The 19197-nt window shown below is 41.1% G+C and overlaps 1 protein-coding gene across 3 annotated transcripts in view; it reads left to right on the forward strand.

Annotated features, from left to right (window-relative positions):
• The window catches only part of FOCAD (focadhesin), a 322952-nt gene that overhangs the window by 67366 nt on the left and 236389 nt on the right, over positions 1-19197 (forward strand). For all 3 annotated transcript variants that reach the window (XM_042914239.1, XM_042914240.1, XM_042914241.1), the window contains exons 6-8: positions 7446-7547; positions 12513-12717; positions 17612-17818. In XM_042914239.1, the coding sequence (XP_042770173.1) occupies positions 7446-7547; positions 12513-12717; positions 17612-17818 (514 nt within the window). The remainder of the gene's footprint in view (positions 1-7445; positions 7548-12512; positions 12718-17611; positions 17819-19197) is intronic.

Consider the following 19197-nt stretch of genomic DNA (forward strand, 5'->3'; position numbering starts at 1 on the left):
AACTAAGCAAGGGCAGTAACCGGGAAAGCAGAGCCAATAACTTTCCGAGGGCCATCTGGCTCTTTGCAGTTTGATTCTTTCTGTTGAACTGCGTGTTTTGCTTCTGTTTTCATTTCCTCTTTTCTCTCCTTTTTCCCACCCAGGGAAGTCTTTGTTCACAGTTTATTGGTTCTAATCACCTGGGGTTTACACTTGGGATTTAGAATCAGACCTAAAGAATAAGCTACACGTATTGTACAGTCTTCCAGTTAGCAATTGCCACTAGAATATGCTTTTAAATTCTTCTAAACGTGGATGTTTAATTTAAACATTGCTATAGTAATTTGATGATAAATGTCTTTAAGGGCATAAAATGTAATATTTGCCTTATTAGCCTATTTATCTTGTCTCTCTAGTGTTTAATGTAATTTTATTTTTATTTGTACATATTTTTTGCAATCACGGCATGTAACTTAATAATAGAAGTTTTGGAACCCTGAGTATTGGTTGCCCCACAGCCATTACCTTGTACTTAAAAATAGTTCTAAACTTCCGATGTTTGTAGACACCTTTGCATTAATACCCTGCCTCTCAAAATAGGGATCCTGGGGGCACCTGGGTGGCTCAGTTGGTTGAGCGTCCGACTTCAGCTCAGGTCACGATCTCATAGCTTGTGAGTTCGAGCCCTGCTTCAGGCTCTGTGCTGACATCTCAGAGCCTGGAGCCTGCTTCAGATTCTGTCTCCTCTCTGTCTGCCTCTCCCCTGCTGGCTTTGTCTCTCTCTATCTCTCTCTCAAAAATAATAAACATTAAAAAAAATTTTTAAAAAAGGGATCCTGCAAAAAAAAAAAAAAAAAAGATTTCAAAGAAATCTTATACTCTCCCTGTTTGCATTATGGACCCAAAGAAAATAGTCAAATTCGTCGACATTAGTGACTATGTCAGAATTAAAATACTTTTTGATCTAAAAATCTTCTTCTGGGAGCTATGTGGAAAGGAAAAATACGTTTGTCTTAAAACACAAGACTATAGGATAATTCACAATTACTGTTTAATTTTTCTTTTTTTTATAGTAGTATGCATTGTGGAATCTTAAATTTCTGTTATGTAATTCTTTATCTTAAAATCTGCAGAGTGGTGTTTTTTTGTTTTTGTTTTTTGTTTTTTTTTTGGTAAATCCCTTTTTGGCTTCTACCCAGCACTTTCAAATCAAAATTCAGAGCAGGTAGAGAAATGCTTTTAAAATGCATATTTGATGTAGTAAGTGCTATGCTATGCTTCTGAAAACGCCAGGGTCACAGCTGCATACATGAAAATGCATGGTGACTGCAGGCATTGTTTCCTCACACAGAAAAGGCAATCTGTGTCTATCGCTGAATTTATGATGTAAATCAAATCATAGCTTTTGTGTATTCAGAGATGGAGCAGAAAGGTTGAGGTGACCCAAAGGTTACAAATAACTTTTGCTTTTTTGATTTGCCTACCACAAGACTAATTTTTTTTACTCCCTCTTTTCTATTAAGATTGATGTATTTATACTTGGGGAGGTGAATCTAGTTACATACCTTATTCTGTCATTGCCGCCGCGCTAGTCTAGTGGAACCATGAATTTATCATTCGTTCCTTCCCCCACTCCATTCTGTTAAGATGCGCGTACTGCTCTGTGCTGTTGACAATATTATTAAAGGGTGGGGAGCGCCGAAGTATTAGGTACCAACTCTGCGTGCTTCCTCTGGGCTTTTTTTTCTCTGAACAATGTGGACTTTGAAACCATGTACTAGAGGCACTATGATAAGTTGGTTTTTCAGGATCCGGTGAAAGAGTTTTTAAAAGGTGCTTTGGGGAAAGTGTGTGTGTGTGTGTGTGTGTGTGTGTGTGTGTGTTACATTTACTGTAGCCGTGCCTTGGCACCGAAAGGGAAACCTAACAAGACTAAGACCGATCCAGCGTTCAAGCAGCTTTTGCTCTGGTTTAAGATAGAAACCTACCCGCGTGATCATCACAGCAGTACCCCGTTTATGGGGTATTTGGTGTGCTAGGTACTGTGTTAGATGCTTTACTTACAATGGCAGTTAAACATTTATAAATCCTGAGATGGGAAAGTGTCAAAGACTGTACAACAGATGGGTTCATCTGGGGCAGAAACAAAAACCACACAGTGAGGGAGGGAGAGAGAAGAGGCCCTTACAGGCCGGTGAAAGGTGACCAGGTCGCCCGGTTTGTATTGATTTGTAATCTTTAGAAAAACAGTGCTATTCTCTTTTAAGAGGAAGGGAGAATCTATTGGATGTCTCAGGAGTTAGAAAATTCTGACTTAAAAATTTGTACTCCTTCCGGACACAAGCACTTCTCTCTGAAATAAAAAAATCTGGTATGATTTATCTCTTTGAGATTAAAAATGGGAGACCTCTTTTTTGAGGCTTGGATTTTATGAGATGTTGGCCTTAGAGTCCTATAAGCTCGGTCTAGAATTATTAACAGTTGAGAGCCATCCGTACCGCTTTCTGCCTTGACAGGGTTTGGTTCTACCTCAAGTCTGGAGCAGTGTGAAGGTTAGGGCTTTAATGGGTGGCTTGAGTTCTCTACCTCTAGCACTGGAAGGTACTCAGTCTGATGTCCTCATTTTCCAAATGAAGAAACTTTGCCCAAAAGAGGTTAATTCTCGTGCCTGAAATCCCACGGTTTGTTGCAGAGCCAGAATGTAAATTTGGAGCTCGACCCTTTTAGTTCATTGCTTTTCCCTTTCCTGTCTCCCCTCCCCTCTCCACTCCTAGTCTTTTCCGAGATAGGATTGTGATGATGATACGGACGCACTGCCTGTATGAATGAAAATGATGACCGTGTCCCACGTGGGTGTTTGTTCTTCAGACCATTGTCTGCCACTATTCATTTCACAAGTGATCAGTTTGGTTGTATGGTCAACCCATTTATCATTTTGAATCCATTGTTATAGGCAACTTACGCTTTATAACTTGAGTAGCAGGTTTGGGGATCATTGAAATTTTAAGGCATCACCCAGGTCTTGCTTGGTGTTTTTCTGTACCACATTCTCTTTTGGACCAAAAGTGATCCTAATGAAGAGCAGAGGTGACTTGTTTAAGTTGCCGATCCTTCCATTTACCTTGACCTTTCTCAGCCGGATGTACTTGAAGGAAGTGGCATGGCTAACGAGCAGTGAATTGAGAGAAAGAAAAATCGTGAATAATCCACGAATTTAATAATCCTGGAATGCATCAGGAGTGGAGTGAATTATACTTAGCCTTGTGACATTTTCAATGCCCTAATTATAGTATCTTAAATAGGAAAGTAACTATTTTCTATCCTACTCAAATTAGTGTGTATATTATTTAATACCATTTATGTTGGAACCTAATTCTATATTTTGGAAAGGAATACTTTTCCATTAGCTTTCCAGCAGACATTTTTGAGTTTCTTTCTACTGTATTGTGTTAACTCTTGTGCTCCAATGTTAAAATTTGATCGGTGTATTTCCATAAGAAATGTGAAATTTTGAGTACGATCGATTGATTTTGGTTCAGCGTAAGGAAGGTGAAGGTGGAATCCTAGTCTTTTGCAGTGGCTCTGGGATGGTACCATGGTTTAATCGGTTTTGTGCCTCTGATAGTGCTTGTCATTTTACGTACTGCAGTGCTTCTTAACCAGGGACAGTTGTGCTCCCCAGGGGACATTTGGTAATGTCTGGAGACATTTTTGATTGCCACAACTATATTGAATGCTATTAGCATCCAGTGGGTAGAGTCCAGGAATGCTTTTAAATATCCTTCAGTGCATTGGACAACCCCCCCCCCCCCCCAAAGAATCATCTAACCTCAAGGAGCAGTAGTGCAAAGAGTGGGAAAACTTCATGCATGGCAGTTGCACCATAATATATATTGAATTGCAAAATGCATTCACTCAATTAAGCATAAAGCTTTATATATTTGTATTCACTTACCAATTTGATGATTCACAAGGGAGAATTTAGCTCTTGGCTTCATTATGCTCAAAGTATTAAAACAAAATTTTGGCAATTATAATTGATTTTAGGTTCATTGTATTCAATGGGAAGAGTATAATATTATAATCAAATGTTAATCACTAGTAAGATTCAATGTTCTTATTTTGGGCTTCCCTTCTTCCTCAAGAGAGCTTCTTGGAATCAATATTGCGTATTATTCTCTGCAATATTTGCACTTGGATCTGACATAATCAATTCTGTAGAAAATTTAATTATCCAGATGTCTAAATCAGTAATTAATCTGGATAATCCCTATTCTACTATATTCTACTTCATCTCATCTTTAGTGTAAAAGTCAGAGATACTAAATAGAATTGCTGAATCCAGCGGCTAGCAAGATAAGCCTTCGGCTTCATGCAAAAAGGCTAGAGTGGTTCCCACAATCCCAGTGAGGTAAAAGTTAAATTTTAGTGGTTGGTCCTATGTGCATCATTTCTGATCCTGCTTTAAAATTACTACCTCTTGGGGTGCCTGGGTGGCTCAGTCGGTGAAGCCTCTGACTTTGGCTCAGGTCGAGATCTCACGGTCTGTGAGTTCAAGCTCCGCGTCAGTCTCTGTGCTGACAGCTCGGAGCCCGGAGCCTGCTTCGGATTCTTTGTCTCCCTCCCTTCCTCTCTCTCTCTGCCCCTCCCCTGCTCACATTCTGTCTGTCTGTCTCTCTCTCAAAAATAAACATTAAAAAAAAAATTAGAATTACTACCTCTTATATCAATTGACCTGTTTTAATGTGGACAAAACTTAAATAGTAGATAGGAAAAAAAAAGGAGATAAGTTTTTTGTGGGATGAGGAGTCAGAAGGAGGGAGGGATGATGTATAAGCACGTAAGTGCTCTATAATCCCACACGTATGTGGTAATACACAGTGGTGTGGTAACTTGTTGAATCGTCTTCTTGAATAGTCGTCAATACCACCATTAAATGGAGGACTAATGGATGGTCATAGAGGATGCTCCTCACTTCAGTATGATGCTTGGCGGGAGAAAAACCCCTACCTAAGATTTGCAGGTTCTCTTCTTTCCTTTGTGTTCATGTTCACGAACGTGACCTACTGAACTCCGACTCTTAGAAGTTCGGCCGATCTGACATTCCTAGGAGACTTTCAGGATTGGTAACATTTGTTCATTAATATCTGCGGCACCTAGAGTAGAAGCAATTCTGGATAGGTTTAAGTGCCAAAGAGTTTGGAATTTGGAAGTAGGATTTTGCTATGATTTCTGAGCGCTGGCAGAAAACGTTGGAGCGATCCCTTAGCAATGGCAGTAATCTGATCAGTCAGAAATAGCCTGTGCTTTAACAAACAGGAGGCTGCCAGCGTGTGAAGTTAGTGCATGATAGATTAGGTGAGGTTGATGAGAAAATAGATGGTGTTATAACATGCAGAAACCGTGTTAACGTGCTTAACATGAGCGTTTTGATGTGACCGGCCTGCCATACTTATCTCTTTAAGAGAGAGAAAAATGAGAACACTTCCTGACTCTTAACCTCCCTCTTCTGTTGTGGTTCCCCCCCCCCACCCCCCCCACCCACCATGTAGTGGTTCTCAGCCCTGGCAACATGTTAGAATTGCTGAAAGAGTTCTTAAAAATTACTAATATATGTGCTCCATTCCTAGCAACCCCAATATAATTGAGGCTTAGGTATCAGTGTTTTTTATTTTCTATTATTTTTTATAATATATATATATATATATATATATATATATATATATATATATATTTTATTGTGAGAGAGAGAGCCTGATTGGGGAGGGCAGAGAGAGAATCGCAAGCAGGCTCCACACCGTCAGCGCAAAGCCTGATTCGGGGCTCAGACTCCTTAATCCGGGAGATCATGACCTGAGCCGAAGTCAGACACTTGACTGACTGAGCCACCCAGGCGCCCCTTGGTGTTTTTAAAAGAGCTCCACAGATGAATCTAACATGCAGCCAGGGTTGAGAAGCCCTGCTTTCTAGCAGGGCACCACAGTTGTCTGGAGGGCTATTTATGAGGTCGGGGCTGGGGCCTGACAATCCATTTACATTTCTAGTAAGTTCCCAGGTGATGTTGATATTGCTGGTAAGGTGACCACATTTTGAGAATCACCAAGAAGGCAGTCTTAAAAAAAAAAAAAGTCATTTGGGTTTAATTGATGGTTTGATGGTGTCTTAAATATTGCTAGAGATACGTTGTAGAGTTAAAATTTGAGATTAAAGAATATTATGTATAGGATTCCTTTTATATGAAACAAGGGTTGCTTTTTTGGTAATAATTTTATTAAAATTTTTTTTGGAGGAAAAAGCTGTATCAATGATAATTAAAAGCTCTGTATAGTACTTCATAGTTTAAAAAGCTAATGAATTTACTATTTCTAATAGAGTTTTTGAACATTTAAAATAGCCTGTTTGTGGGTTTTCTTTTTAACCTCATTACTTAAGAATCCTTCAGATTTCAGATCTTACATTTTATTTCTTAAAATTTTCTTAAAGTTTATTTATTTTGAGAGAGCAGGGAAGCTGCGGGGAGAGAGAGGGAATTCCAAAGTAGGGCTTGAACTCATGAACTGCAACATCATGACCTAAGCTGAAATCAAGGGTCAGACGCTTAACTGACTGAGCCACCCAGGTGCTGCAGATCTTATGTTTTAGAGTCTCTTTAGATATCTTAAAAAAAAAAAAAATTGTTTTTAATGTTTATTTGTTTTTGTGAGAGAGACAGTGTAAGCAGGGGAGGGACAGAGAGAGAGGGAGACACAGAATCTGAAGCAGGCTCCGGGCTCTGAGCTGTCAGCACAGAGCCTGATGCAGGGCTCGACTCACTAAGTGTGAGTTCATGACCTGAGCCGAAGTTGGACGCTTAACTGACTGAGCCACCCAGGTGCCCCAGTCTCTTTAGGTATCTTAATGGATATAGCTCAAACCAAAAATACTCATTCTTGTTCAATAGAAATTTTAAGAATTTTCAGTTTGGATTGTTGGCTTTGAGATGGGAGAAATGTTTTCTTTTTACTTAGCTTAAATATGCTGGAGGGATGGAGCCATACACTGAGAAGAATGGGGACGAGCAGGAACTGAGAGGGAGATAGTGCTTACAAGTTGGGGCAGCGTTAGAGGAAAGGGAACCTTCCAGGTTTGGAAACAGGAGGAGAAGGTGGCCTGGGACTTCGAGGAATGAAGGAAGCAAGGGGATGGATATTCAAGAGCTTGCCCAGAGTTCATGTATGGCAGAGTTAATTTTCAAATCTTGGGTCCCTAAGACTCCAGAGTCGATTCTCTTTTCTGCAGAACAGATAAAGGAAAAAAAAAATGTTCTAATGACCCAGCTCTGCAGCTAATGATCATTTTGTGACAATTAGGAATCCTGGAAAAAAGTTTCTAGAGGGTACTGGCTTTTTGTTGCATTATATTTGAATACTGTGAATTTGTAGTCCTAAAAACGACAGCTTTCCAATGTGACTTTCTGTGCTTTTCAGAAATCGTCCTCAGCCTTTGATCACTGTGCTTGAACATAGACCTGATTGCTGGCCAGTACTTTTGCAGCAGCTGACGGCTTTTTTCCAGCGGTGTCCTGAAAGGTAACGTAAAATAAATGAGGAAGATGGAATGGCATATGCTCATTGTAGAGCTTTTTGTGTGTTTGTTTTTAAAGCTGCTTTATGTTGTTTTCTCTTAAAGAGATGTCTTAGAGTATAGTTTTCCATTTTCTTTTTAAGAGTAAGAGAAAAAAATGTAGATTTAATTGATAGTTGAAATATTGAATGTAAGAAAAGATATTATTAACAAAGTTAATAAGCATTGGTTAGGTAGGAAAGTTGATTAGAAGTATTTGGTAAATGACTATACACAATGCATACAAAAGATAGATTCCCCCCCCCCCCCCCCTGGAAATTGGCTAGTGAGTTCTTTCTCCATTAGAAACCTACCAATTTGGGGGCGCCTGGGTGGCTTAGCTGGTTAAGCATCCAACTTCGGCTCAGGTGATGATCTCATGGTTCGTGGGTTCGAGCCCCACACGAGGCTCGGTGCTGACAGCTTGGAGCTTGGAGCCTGCTTCGGAGTCTGTGTCTCCCTTTCCCTCTGCCCTCCCCGGCTCACACTCCATCTCTCTCTCTAAAAAACAAACAAACAGACAAAAGAAAAAAGAAAAAAAAACAAAAAGGAAGAAGCCTGCCAATTGGGATCAAGTAATGCAGCTACACAGGAGGTTAGTTTAGCTTCACCAGGGCATTCTAATGGTCCTCAGAACCACCCCCCTTTCTTCCATCCATACTGTACTGGCTTATATTATCATCTCATTTGGTTATTGTTGATAATGCTGCTATAAACATTGGGGTGCATGTACCCCTTTGAATCCATATTTTTATATCCTTTGGATAAATACCTAATAACTGCCATTGCTGGATTGTAGGGTAGTTCTATTTTTCACTTCTTGAGGAGGCTCCATGCTGCTTTCCAGAGTGGCTGCACCAGTTTGCATTCCCACCAACAGTGCAAAAGAGATCCTCTTTCTCCGCATCCTCGCCAACATCTGTGGTTGCCTGGGTTGTTGATGTTAGCCATTCTGACAGGTGCAAGGTGGTATCTCATTGTGGTTTTGATTTGTATTTCCCTGATGATGATGAGTGATGTTGAGTATCTTTTCATGATCAACACATTTTTAAAATGAAATTTCTTGCTGTTATTAAATAGATTAGGATATTTTATAAAAGATACTCCTGATGTGCCAAGTTTATTATTAAGCTTGGCTTTAGGTAATCCTTAAGACTACATTTCCAGGGTGCCTGGGTGGCTCAGTTGGTTAAGTTTCAGTGTCTTGGTTTCAGCCCAGGTCTTAATCTCATGGTTTGTGAGATTGAGCCCTGTGTTGGGCTGTGGGCAGGATTACTGACACTATCTCTCTCCCTCTCTCTCTGCCCCTCACCCATTCGTGCTCCCTTGCAAAATAAACTTAAAAAAAAAAGAAAACATTTCTAAATCTTTAGTCGACATGTAATTAATTACCTTTTGGTTATTTTCATTTCAAAGGAGTATTATATTGGGATTTGGAAATAGTTATTTTAATGAAACTTGTCCAGATATTCCTAAGGTAAAAAAAGATTATTAATTAACTTTGGTTTATTCACTGATAAGCTTCTTTTCATTTAAATTCTCAGATCTTAGATTATGCCATCTAGAGCCTTTAGGAAGTTCTAAATTCAGTTTATTTGCCACGAATAATTTCAGTTGTCTCCTTTCTGCTTATACACTATGGGATTTTTCTCTGCAGGAGGAAATTGATAATTCTGGTTGCATTTTTCAACAGTCTATTAGTTTCCTGAGATTTAATTTTAGAGCAAGTTAACTTAGTCACTTAGTACTTAGTAACTTTAGTTGTTGTTTGGAAGGTAATGAAGGAGTGTTGGTGATTAATTTACTGAGAAAATCTAGTGATTCACAATTATGGGAAGAAGGCAAAATGTTGTGAAGGCAGCTTGTATTCTAGCTCTTTCTGTCTTAGGAATTGTTGACTGTCTGAGTTCATTTTTAATAGTATGTAGATGTCCTAAAATGACACTATATCTTCATGCTAGATTTTTGTGGGGCATTATTTTATTTTTTATTTTTTATTTTTTTACATGTATTTATTTTTGAGAGACAGAGCATGAGTGGGGGATGGGCAGAGAGAGGGAGGGAGACACAGAATCTGAAGCAGGCTCCAGGCTCTGAGCTGTCAGCACAGAGCCCGATGTGGGGCTCGAACCCACCAACTGTGAGATCGTGACCTGAGCCGAAGTCAGACAACCGACTGAGCCACCCAGGCACCCCGGGCCATTATTTTCTAAATAAATTCTGCCTTCATTTATAGAAAGCCTGTGTGGTAAGACTTCACCTTCATGGACCTGAGAATTGGATAAATCGTCAACAGTGTCATAGTCTTTAGGCCGGGATACTTTAAGGTTATCTAGTCTTACGTATAATTTCTCAGATGAAGGAGTGAGAAATTCCTTCACATTACTTGCTGAAGGTCAGATGGTTGGTTAGAGATTGAGATGGGCCTACAGCCTCAGGTTTTTGACTTTCATTCCAAGTTTTTTTCCCACTACTTCTCCCTCTGAACATAAATAGAAAAGACTTGTGTGTAGATACAGGCACAGTTAGCTCCATTTGTAAACATTTTCTGTTTAAATTTTAGAGGGGAGAGAGAGAGCAGTGGAGAGGGAAGTGGGCGAGGGAGAGACCATCTTTTTATTTATTATTTTAACATTTATTTATTTTTGAGAAACAGAGATAGAGCATGAGCAGGGGGAGGGGGCGAGAGAGAGAGGCGGGGAAACACAGACTCCGAAGCAGGCTCTGGGCTCTGAGCTGTTTGCAGACCCCAACGCGGGGCTCGAACTTGTGAACTGCGAGACCATAACCTGAGCCGAAGTGGATGCTCGACCGACTGAGCCACTCAGGTGCCCCGAGGGACAGAGAATCTTAAGCAGGTTCCATGTTCGGCTGGGAGCCTGACTATGAAGCTTGATCCCATGACCCTGAAATCGTGACCTGAGCTGAAACAAGAGTCAGACACTCAGCTGATTGAGCCACCCATTTGAGTGGGAAGAGCTTAAGAGGTAGAACTTGGCAAATTACCGTAATAATTCCTTATGTGTAATATGAAACGTGAAAATGCAATTATGATATCGGATGCCTACTGATTGTAAGCCTATGACTTAGAGTAAGTGAATCGATTAATTTAGTGATCGCTTTGGAGGCCTAGTATATAGTCATTGGTGATACAGCAGTAAACAGAAATCCATGCTGTCCTTTGGCTTACAGTCTGCCAGGGGATAGAGATGTTAAGTAAATAATGACAAATGAAGTCCTTGTCCTGTTGAAGCACGAAATGGGGATCTGCCCTGGCTAGGTGTGACTCCGGGAGTCATTTGAAAGGAGGGAGCTGGAAAATGATAGGAATTAGCAGAAGAAGGAACACGGAAGGAAGAAAGAGGAGAACGTGAGAGGGAATGGCACGTGAGAAGAAAGCTTAGATAACTTGATTGACACCTGAAAGACACTTAGTGTGGCTCAGTGGAGAGTGGAGAGGTGGGGGGGGTGGCAAGAAATGAACCAGCAGAGGCTAAATTATGGAAGGCTTGCAAATTGGTCTAAATACTTTCTCTTAAGTGGGGGCACACTCTTTTAAGCTGGTTATTAACCTGAGCAAATTTTTATATGTGGAAGGTGCTTCTGGCATTTTAGTGACTTTGGATGTGGAGTTACTGGGATATATAGAAATCTAAATAGATAGGAAAAAATTTGTAAAGCCTTCCTCCTCTTTTCTTTCTTTTTCTTTTTTCTTTCTTTTTCTTTTTTCTTTCTTCATCTTCTTTCTTCATCTTCTTTCTTGTTCTTCTTTCTTGTTCTTCGTTCTTCTTTCTTGTTCTTCTTTCTTCTTTCTTGTTCTTCTTTCTTCTTTCTTCTTCTTTCTTCTTCTTTCTTCTTCTTCCTTCTTCTTCCTTCTTCTTCCTTCTTCTTCCTTCTTCTTCCTTCTTCTTCCTTCTTCTTCCTTCTTCTTCCTTCTTCTTCCTTCTTCTTCCTTCTTCCTTCTTCTTCCTTCTTCTTCCTTCTTCTTCCTTCTTCTTCCTTCTTCTTCCTTCTTCTTCCTTCTTCTTCCTTCTTCTTCCTTCTTCTTCCTTCTTCTTCCTTCTTCTTTCTTCTTCTTTCTTCTTCTTTCTTCTTCTTTCTTCTTTCTTCTTCTTTCTTCTTTAAGAGAGAAAGAGAGAGCGAGCATGAGTCGGAGAGCAGGGCAGAGGGAGGTAGGGAGAGAATCTTAAGCAGGTTCCATTCCCATTGTGGAGCCTGATGTGGGGCTCGATCCCACAACCCTGGGATCATGACCTGAGCCGAAATCAGGAGTTGGACCCTCAACCGATTGAACCACCAAGTGCCCCAAGGCTTCTTCCTTTGAGTGGGAAGAGCTTAAGAGGCAGGACTTGGAAAATTACTTTACTTCTTTCTGCTTTGTTTCTGCCTCTGCGTCATGGCATAATTTCATAGCGTTTTGGTGAAGAAGAAATGAGTTGAAAGGCATAAAGTGCAGTAACTTGCACCGCGTGTGTTAACAATTGGACAAGTAAATGTTAACCGTTGTTATAATCTTGGGATGTCTGTATGGTTTTGTGTTACATATGACTTCACCGGTAGAGTTTTTCCAAAAATGCATGCCTGTGTCATATTCCTGGAGAGTGGATCCTGATGTCTGTAATTCCAAAAAGGTTCTCAGGTTGCTCTTCATCAAAGACTGGTCCTGCAGATGTAGATGCTATTCTAGTATGCAAGTAGAGATCCTTTCAGTGCTGGGTATCAGGCTTATGGTCTCCAGGTGTTGTCACGAAGTGACACGAAGAACTGCTTGGCACGGATCCAGGTAGGTCACGGTGCAATGGTGGAATCACGAGAAAAAGTTACACTTGATGGTATCGTAGCTTTTCGTGAACTATAAATTGATGTTTGACGATTATGGCTTGGTACTTAGTTTAACTTGGTGACTGGCTGATGCGTTACATGGCTTGCAGGTCAGAAGTCTCATGCATCCAAATAATGGCACCATTTCTGTGGTATCTGTATTGTGAACCATCTCAGTTAGAAGAATATGCTAAACTCCGACTAACCCTGCTGAAAGTCTTACTTCAGCCCCGGGTTCCTGGTGACACAGAACAGCCGTCAACATTGGAACAACAGATACTTCAACTGTGCTGTGACATGGTTCCATGTCTGCAGGTAAGGCCTTCTTGTCCTCCTTTACTTACACAACGTCAGCATCAGCAAGTGTTGTTGGTCATTGTCATCATACATGAAGTAAGAACCCATGTGATCTGCAAACTCAAATACAAGCTCCGCTCTAGAAACGCTTGCAGGCTTTTGGAGACGATGAAGGGACCAACTCTAGATTTAACATTAATACATATGTTAACTAGCTTCACAGAAATATAAATCGGGATGCCTGGGCGGCTCAGTTGGTTAAGTGCCCAACTTCAGCTCAGGTCGTGACCTCGCAGTTTGTGAGTTCGAGCTTTGCATCAGGCTTGCTGCTGTGCCCTCTCTTTGCCTCTCTCCTGTTCACGTGCATGCATGTTCTCTCTCTTTCACTCTCTCTCTTTCACTCTCTCTCTTTCACTCTCTCTCTTTCACTCTCTCTCTTTCACTCTCTCTCTTTCACTCTCTCTCTTTCTCTCTCTCTCTTTCTCTCTCTCTCTTTCGCTCTCTCTTTCGCTCTCTCTCGCTCTCTCTCTCTTTCGCTCTCTCTCTCTTTCGCTCTCTCTCTCTTTCGCTCTCTCTCTCTCTTTCGCTCTCTCTCTCTTTCGCTCTCTCTCTCTCTTTCGCTCGCTCTCTCTCGCTCTCTCTCGCTCTCTCTCGCTCTCTCTCGCTCTCTCTCGCTCTCTCTCGCTCTCTCGCTCTCTCGCTCTCTCGCTCTCTCTCGCTCTCTCGCTCTCTCGCTCTCTCTCGCTCTCTCGCTCTCTCTCGCTCTCTCTCTCTCTTTCGCTCTCTCTCTCTCTTTCGCTCTCTCTCTCTCTTTCGCTCTCTCTCTTTCTCTGTCTCTCTTTCTCTGTCTCTCTCTCTCTGTCTCTCTCTCTCTGTCTCTCTCTCTTTCTCTGTCTCTCTCTGTCTCTGTCTCAAAAATAAGCATTAAAAATAAAGTTTAGGGGCTCCTGGGTGCCTCATACCGTTAAGTGTCTGACTTTGGCTCAGGTCACGATCTCACGGTTCATGAGTTCAAGCCCCGTGTTGGGCTCTGTGCTATAGCTCAGAGCCAGGAGCCTGCTTCGGATTCTGTGTTTTCCTCTCTCTCTCTGCCCCTTCCATGCTCGTACTGCCCCCCCCCCTCAAAAATAAATAAACATGAAAATAAATAAAATCAAGTAAAAAAAGATATACATCAACATAATCCATTTTAGGATTAGTAAGAATGAACACTTTTTGTTGTTTAAGAAAGACTTCCCAGGGGAAAAGAGTTTTGAGTTGAGTTTCTCCTTGTGCTAGACACTAAAAAAGTTACAAGGAAAAAAAAAAGACCTCTGTACAAGTTAGAAAAAGGTTTGTCTTGGGGAAGATACAGCCTTGAGGATGCAGGGCTTGACCAGCTGAGTGCTGGCTAGATTCCAGTTTCCACGCGTCTCCCTACGACATACACAGTGACCCTGATGCTTCTTGCTGTGCTCGTGAGAAGCCCACAGTCTAGTAAGGGAGTTAAGACAAGTATACATATTCTCTTATTTCGAAGTAGATGGATAAAAGATGTCTAGGGGCGCCTGGGTGGCTCAGTCGGTTAGGTGTCCGACTTCGGCTCAGGTCATGATCTCACAGTTCGTGAGTTCGAGCCCCGCGTCAGGTTCTGAGCTGACAGCTCGGAGCCTGGAGCCTGGAGCCTGCTTCGGATTCTGTGTCTCCCTCTCTCTCGGCCCCTCCCCCACTCATGCTCTGTCTCTCTCCATCTCTCAAAAACTGAATAAAAAAAAGTTAAAAAAAAAAAAATTAAAAAAAAAAGATGTCTAACAGGTATGGATCCAATGCCTAGGAAGTTCAAGGGAGAAATATGAGCTAATGTCTTCGTAACTGCAGATTGGAAAATTTTTTTAATTCTTAAAAATTTTTAATTTTTTTCTTTTTTTGAGAGCGAGCAAGCAGGAGCAGGAGAGGGGCAGAGGGAGAGGAAGAGAAGATCTTGGAAAAAAACATTAAAAGACCATTTTTGGTTAATGTTTATTTTTATTTTCGAGAGAAAGGCAGAGCATGAGCAGAGGAGGACCAGTGACAGAGGGAGACCCAGAATCCGAAGCAGGCTCCAGGCTCTGCGCTGTCAGCACAGAGCCTGACAGGGAGCTCGAACTCGTGACCCGTGAGATCATGACCTGACCCAAAGTCAGATGCTGAACCTCCTCAGCCACCCAGGCGCCCTGAGAAAGGGAGAATCTTCAGCAGCCTCCATACTCAGTGAAGAGCGAGATGTGGGGCTTGATCTCACAACCATGAAATCATGACCTGAGCTGAAGAAATGAGATGCTAAGCCAGATGCTTAACTGACTGAGCCACCCAGGCGCCCCTATAACCACAGATCAAAAAAAAAAAAAAAAAAAAAATACCAGTTGCCCGTGTGTTGAGATATTAGTGTTGTGAGTTAATTTGTCAGGCCATCCCATGTTATCATGGAGGTTTGTCTTTTGCCTAGACTCTGAGCCCCATGTTGCTTAGCTGATGGAGGGAACCTGTGAATATTTTTCAGAGCGATCACTTGAGGTCACAGATGACCGGTTTTAAGTTTGTGCTCCCAAAGAGTGACTCGAGTGAATCTTTCCTTTGCGACTCATAAATAGGCTTTCCTGTAATCAAGGCCGAGAAACGTTAATTAAAATGAATTCTCCTGTGGCTTTTTCCAAAGCTTTTGTTTTGTGTGGGCAATAAAGCAGTGTGTAGGCAGAACATCTTGAACCGGGGCGCACTTTGCCACCACATGCTTGCCTGAAACTGTTCGGGGTTCTTTGATGAATGTTTGCATTCATCCTTACGAACCGATTATTGACAAGCCTAAATAACTTCTAGCAGTGAGCTCTGTGGAACCTTTCTGGCAGTCTGTGGCTTGTTTAATAGAGTCATGACAGGTGAACAAAAAAGGGATACATCATTTTGAACTAATGGAGCTAGCGACATAAATACATTTAATCATGTTACAAATCGGCTTTATTAGAATATGAAGAATCTCCACATCTGGAGGGATCTTAGTGGCGATGTCATGCGTTTTCCCACTGAGGCATTTTCCCAGGTGTTTCTTCAGTTCTCTGAGATAACCATCCCATGACTAATGAAATATTTTAGTGATCGGAAGCATGCAATTTTGCAAGGCAACCTTTTTCTTCAAGTACTTCTAATTGACCTGCATTTTCCTAAGATTTTACCCATTAGTCTCCCTTCTTCGTAGAACAGAACAAAGTAGGCTTTAAAAAGAGCCCATCTACATCCTGTTTTATGTTTATTTCTCTTTTCTTTCCCTTTCTTCCTTTCCATCCTCCCCTCCTTTCTTTCCTTCATCACTTTCTTTACCAATGTTTCCAGACTTTTCCCTGTCCGTTGCCAGGAATTCTTTAGCTTATCACAGCTCAGAATGTATCATTATGAAATGTTCTTTTTAGAGCTGAATATACTCCTGTACTTGTGGTGTGACCCATACTGTGCACTTGAGTAGTATCTCGTTAATTAAAAGAAAAATTATTTTAGAGAAAGCCATGCCACTGATGGCTGAAATCATAGTCAAGGAAATCCTGTTTTCTTTTTACACCAGTTGTTCTTCCATGTTGTATTTGTGGAATTGTATTTTTTTTTTTTTTTTTTTTGGATTTACCTGCCTTAAACATCACTTTTGACTTTGTCCAAGACTTTGATTCATTCCTTTTAATTGTGACTCTTGTCATCGCACATGTTGTCTATTGTACATGACCTATTGCTACATCAAGAAAGAACATTACTTCATAAATATTGTTACAAATTTTGGTGATATTACAGGTTAGAGAGCCTTTGATGCTAACTTGCTGAGGTTGTCCCCCAATTTTTTTATTATGGAAAATTTCAAGTATGCACAAAAAAATACACTCAAGGAAATACATTGTCCAATAAACTTGAGGCTTTGTTTTAAATCCATTTTCTTGGTGGCCTTTTTCCTTTCTCATTGTATATTTGCAAAAGAGCAAAATAATTTAGCTGTTGGACTGTTCACATTTATTTTTTATAACTTAGTATTTTCTATCTCCCTTGATGTTTTAATATCTTTTTTTTTTCTTTTGTTTGCTAGCCATTGATTTTTCTCTTGGTATATCTTAAAGTCATTTTGGGTTATTATGGTGGTAACAACTGGTGAAAGGTACAGCTGGTCAGCTGTAGGCTTTCCTCTTGATGAATTTAACAGACATGAGGCTTCGGATTGAAGCAGATGGTTCATTGTTTGGAATCTCTGGGAAATGCCAATGTGTCTGTGAGTAGGACCATATCCTTAATACCAACTCCAGAATTTTGATCGGAACAGCTGGGTTTGAATTGAATTGGGATTTTCAAGAGCACCCAAGTCCTTCCTATCTAATACATTAGCCTGTTGAGTAGACATCCTACCCTTTGAATATGGTCTTCCATTGCATCTGCCAAGTGTGGAAATGATGCCCTCAGTTAAGGTTGTCTGAGCAAATAACCTCCAGGTGAAGGGCTTAGTAGTACATAGACTAACATGCCAACCCATTTCTTCCAGGTAACTATGTTGGAATTGTAGAAAGGAGAGTTCATTTGGAGCACTCAAAACCAGCTTTAATTAATTTCCTTCAACACGTTGGCAGTGTCATGTAATTTGTCTTTAAAAAAAAAAAAAAATCTGCACTCAGAGAAGTTAGGAAAAGAAAAGAAGTTGGACCAGCCAGCAGCAATGAAAACAGTAGCAAATTGTATTTTGGCTAGTGACAGAAAAAGGCGGAGTTGATCCATGGTTTAATCCTCTTTGAGTTTTGTACATTTCTTCATTTCTTGGAAGTCTTCATACATTTGGAGAAAAATATTGTTAAAGCTTCCTGTGTAGTTTACAATTATCCTTTGGTTTTGTATATTGTTTTAATATCATACAATTAATTTGTTTTTTAAACAGGTAAAAGATTTGGTCCAGACAACAGAAGTGATGACGTTTATTGAAGAAGTATATTTAAGCCTTCTGCGTCATCCCATTTTCTGGAAAATTCAGCTTAGCCAGCTGACCCTTCAGCTCTTGTGTGTCTGTGAAGTCAGCTTAAAGATAACTGGGGAATGCTCCTCGTTAATTCACCTTTTAGAGCACAGCGTTGAACTTCTGAAGGAGGTAAGGATAGTACGAAATTTTAATATCCCTGTTGGCACTTAAGTGGGCCTTTCAAAGCAGGGTGAGTGTATTCTTTTACTTCATTGCATGTCAAAGGTGTTTTGATCAAATACCATTAGATCATACTATTAATGTGCTACTGCTGTCATCTGTTATAAAAACGAGTCACTAAATTTGGAGCACCAGTTAAGGGTCTACCCCTGTAGCATTTTGTTTTTCATTTCTTCACGTACAACGCAAGTACTGAGCACCTATTGTATGCTCGACCTTGTAGAATACATACAAGAGAAGGTACAGTCTGTGACCCCAAGAGACTTACAAACGTGCAAATAAATAACGCAAATAAATGGAGGACAGTAAATTAAATGCTTTTCTGGGAGGATCTGGAAAGTGCAGCGGGAGTACAAATTAAGGGAAGCAGGGCCTTGAGTTCAGATTTGAGGAAGTCTGAAGAGGGGTTTGCCTGATACAAACCAGGTGTTGGGGAGGCATTCCAGCTGTGGAACAGCATGTGCCCAAACACAGAAACATGAGCAAGCTGGGCAGGCGTGACCTTTTCAGAAAACAAGGTGTCAACGAGGTACTGTTGACCGATCAAGATGTAGGAGAGGAGGCTGGGCCTACCACGAAAGGTCTTCTGTGCCACACGAATGAATTTACACTTTATCTTCTAAGCGAGGCGTGCTATTGCAACCTTTCTGCATGGAGGTGCCCTCCTGTTTTCGGGTGTGGAAGATCATTGTGGTGGGAGAGTGGAGGAGGTTTTTAGAGCAGGGCAACACTACTGCTGGGGCAGGCAGTGAGGAGCCACGTCTTAGACCGTTGGGGTGGCTGTAACAAACTACCACGGGATGGGTGGCTTGAACGACACAAATTCGTTGTTCACGCTTCTGGAGACCAGGAAGTCCCAGGCCAGGGTGCTGGCTGACTGGATTCTGGTGAGGAATCTCTTCCTGGCGTGTAGATAGCTGCCTCCTTGCTGCGTTCTCACAGGGTGGGGAGAGAGCAAGAGTGAGCCATTCCTTCTTGTTAAAAGAACACTATTCTTCCTGGATGAGGGCCCCACCCTTATGACCCCATTTAACTTTAATTCTGCACTCCAAATGTAGTCACATTGGTAGTTAGGACTTCAACATATTTATTTGTGTGGCGGAGGCACGTTTCTGTCCATAGCAAGGGGCTGATTAGGAGATGAGAGTAGGAAAGAGTAGAAGATGGAGAGCAAGAGAGTAGGAAAAGAGAGATGTGGGAGACGAAGTCAGTAGGGCTTTGTGACTGATTAGATGGCAAAGGAGAAGTTCCTTGACAAGAGTCTCAGCTTTCTCTTTTGGGCAACTGGATGGTGCCATTCACTTGGAGGAATGGCAGCAGATGTTGGA

This window comes from Panthera leo, chromosome D4 (genome assembly GCF_018350215.1).
Source record: "Panthera leo isolate Ple1 chromosome D4, P.leo_Ple1_pat1.1, whole genome shotgun sequence".
Taxonomy (NCBI): domain Eukaryota; kingdom Metazoa; phylum Chordata; class Mammalia; order Carnivora; family Felidae; genus Panthera; species Panthera leo.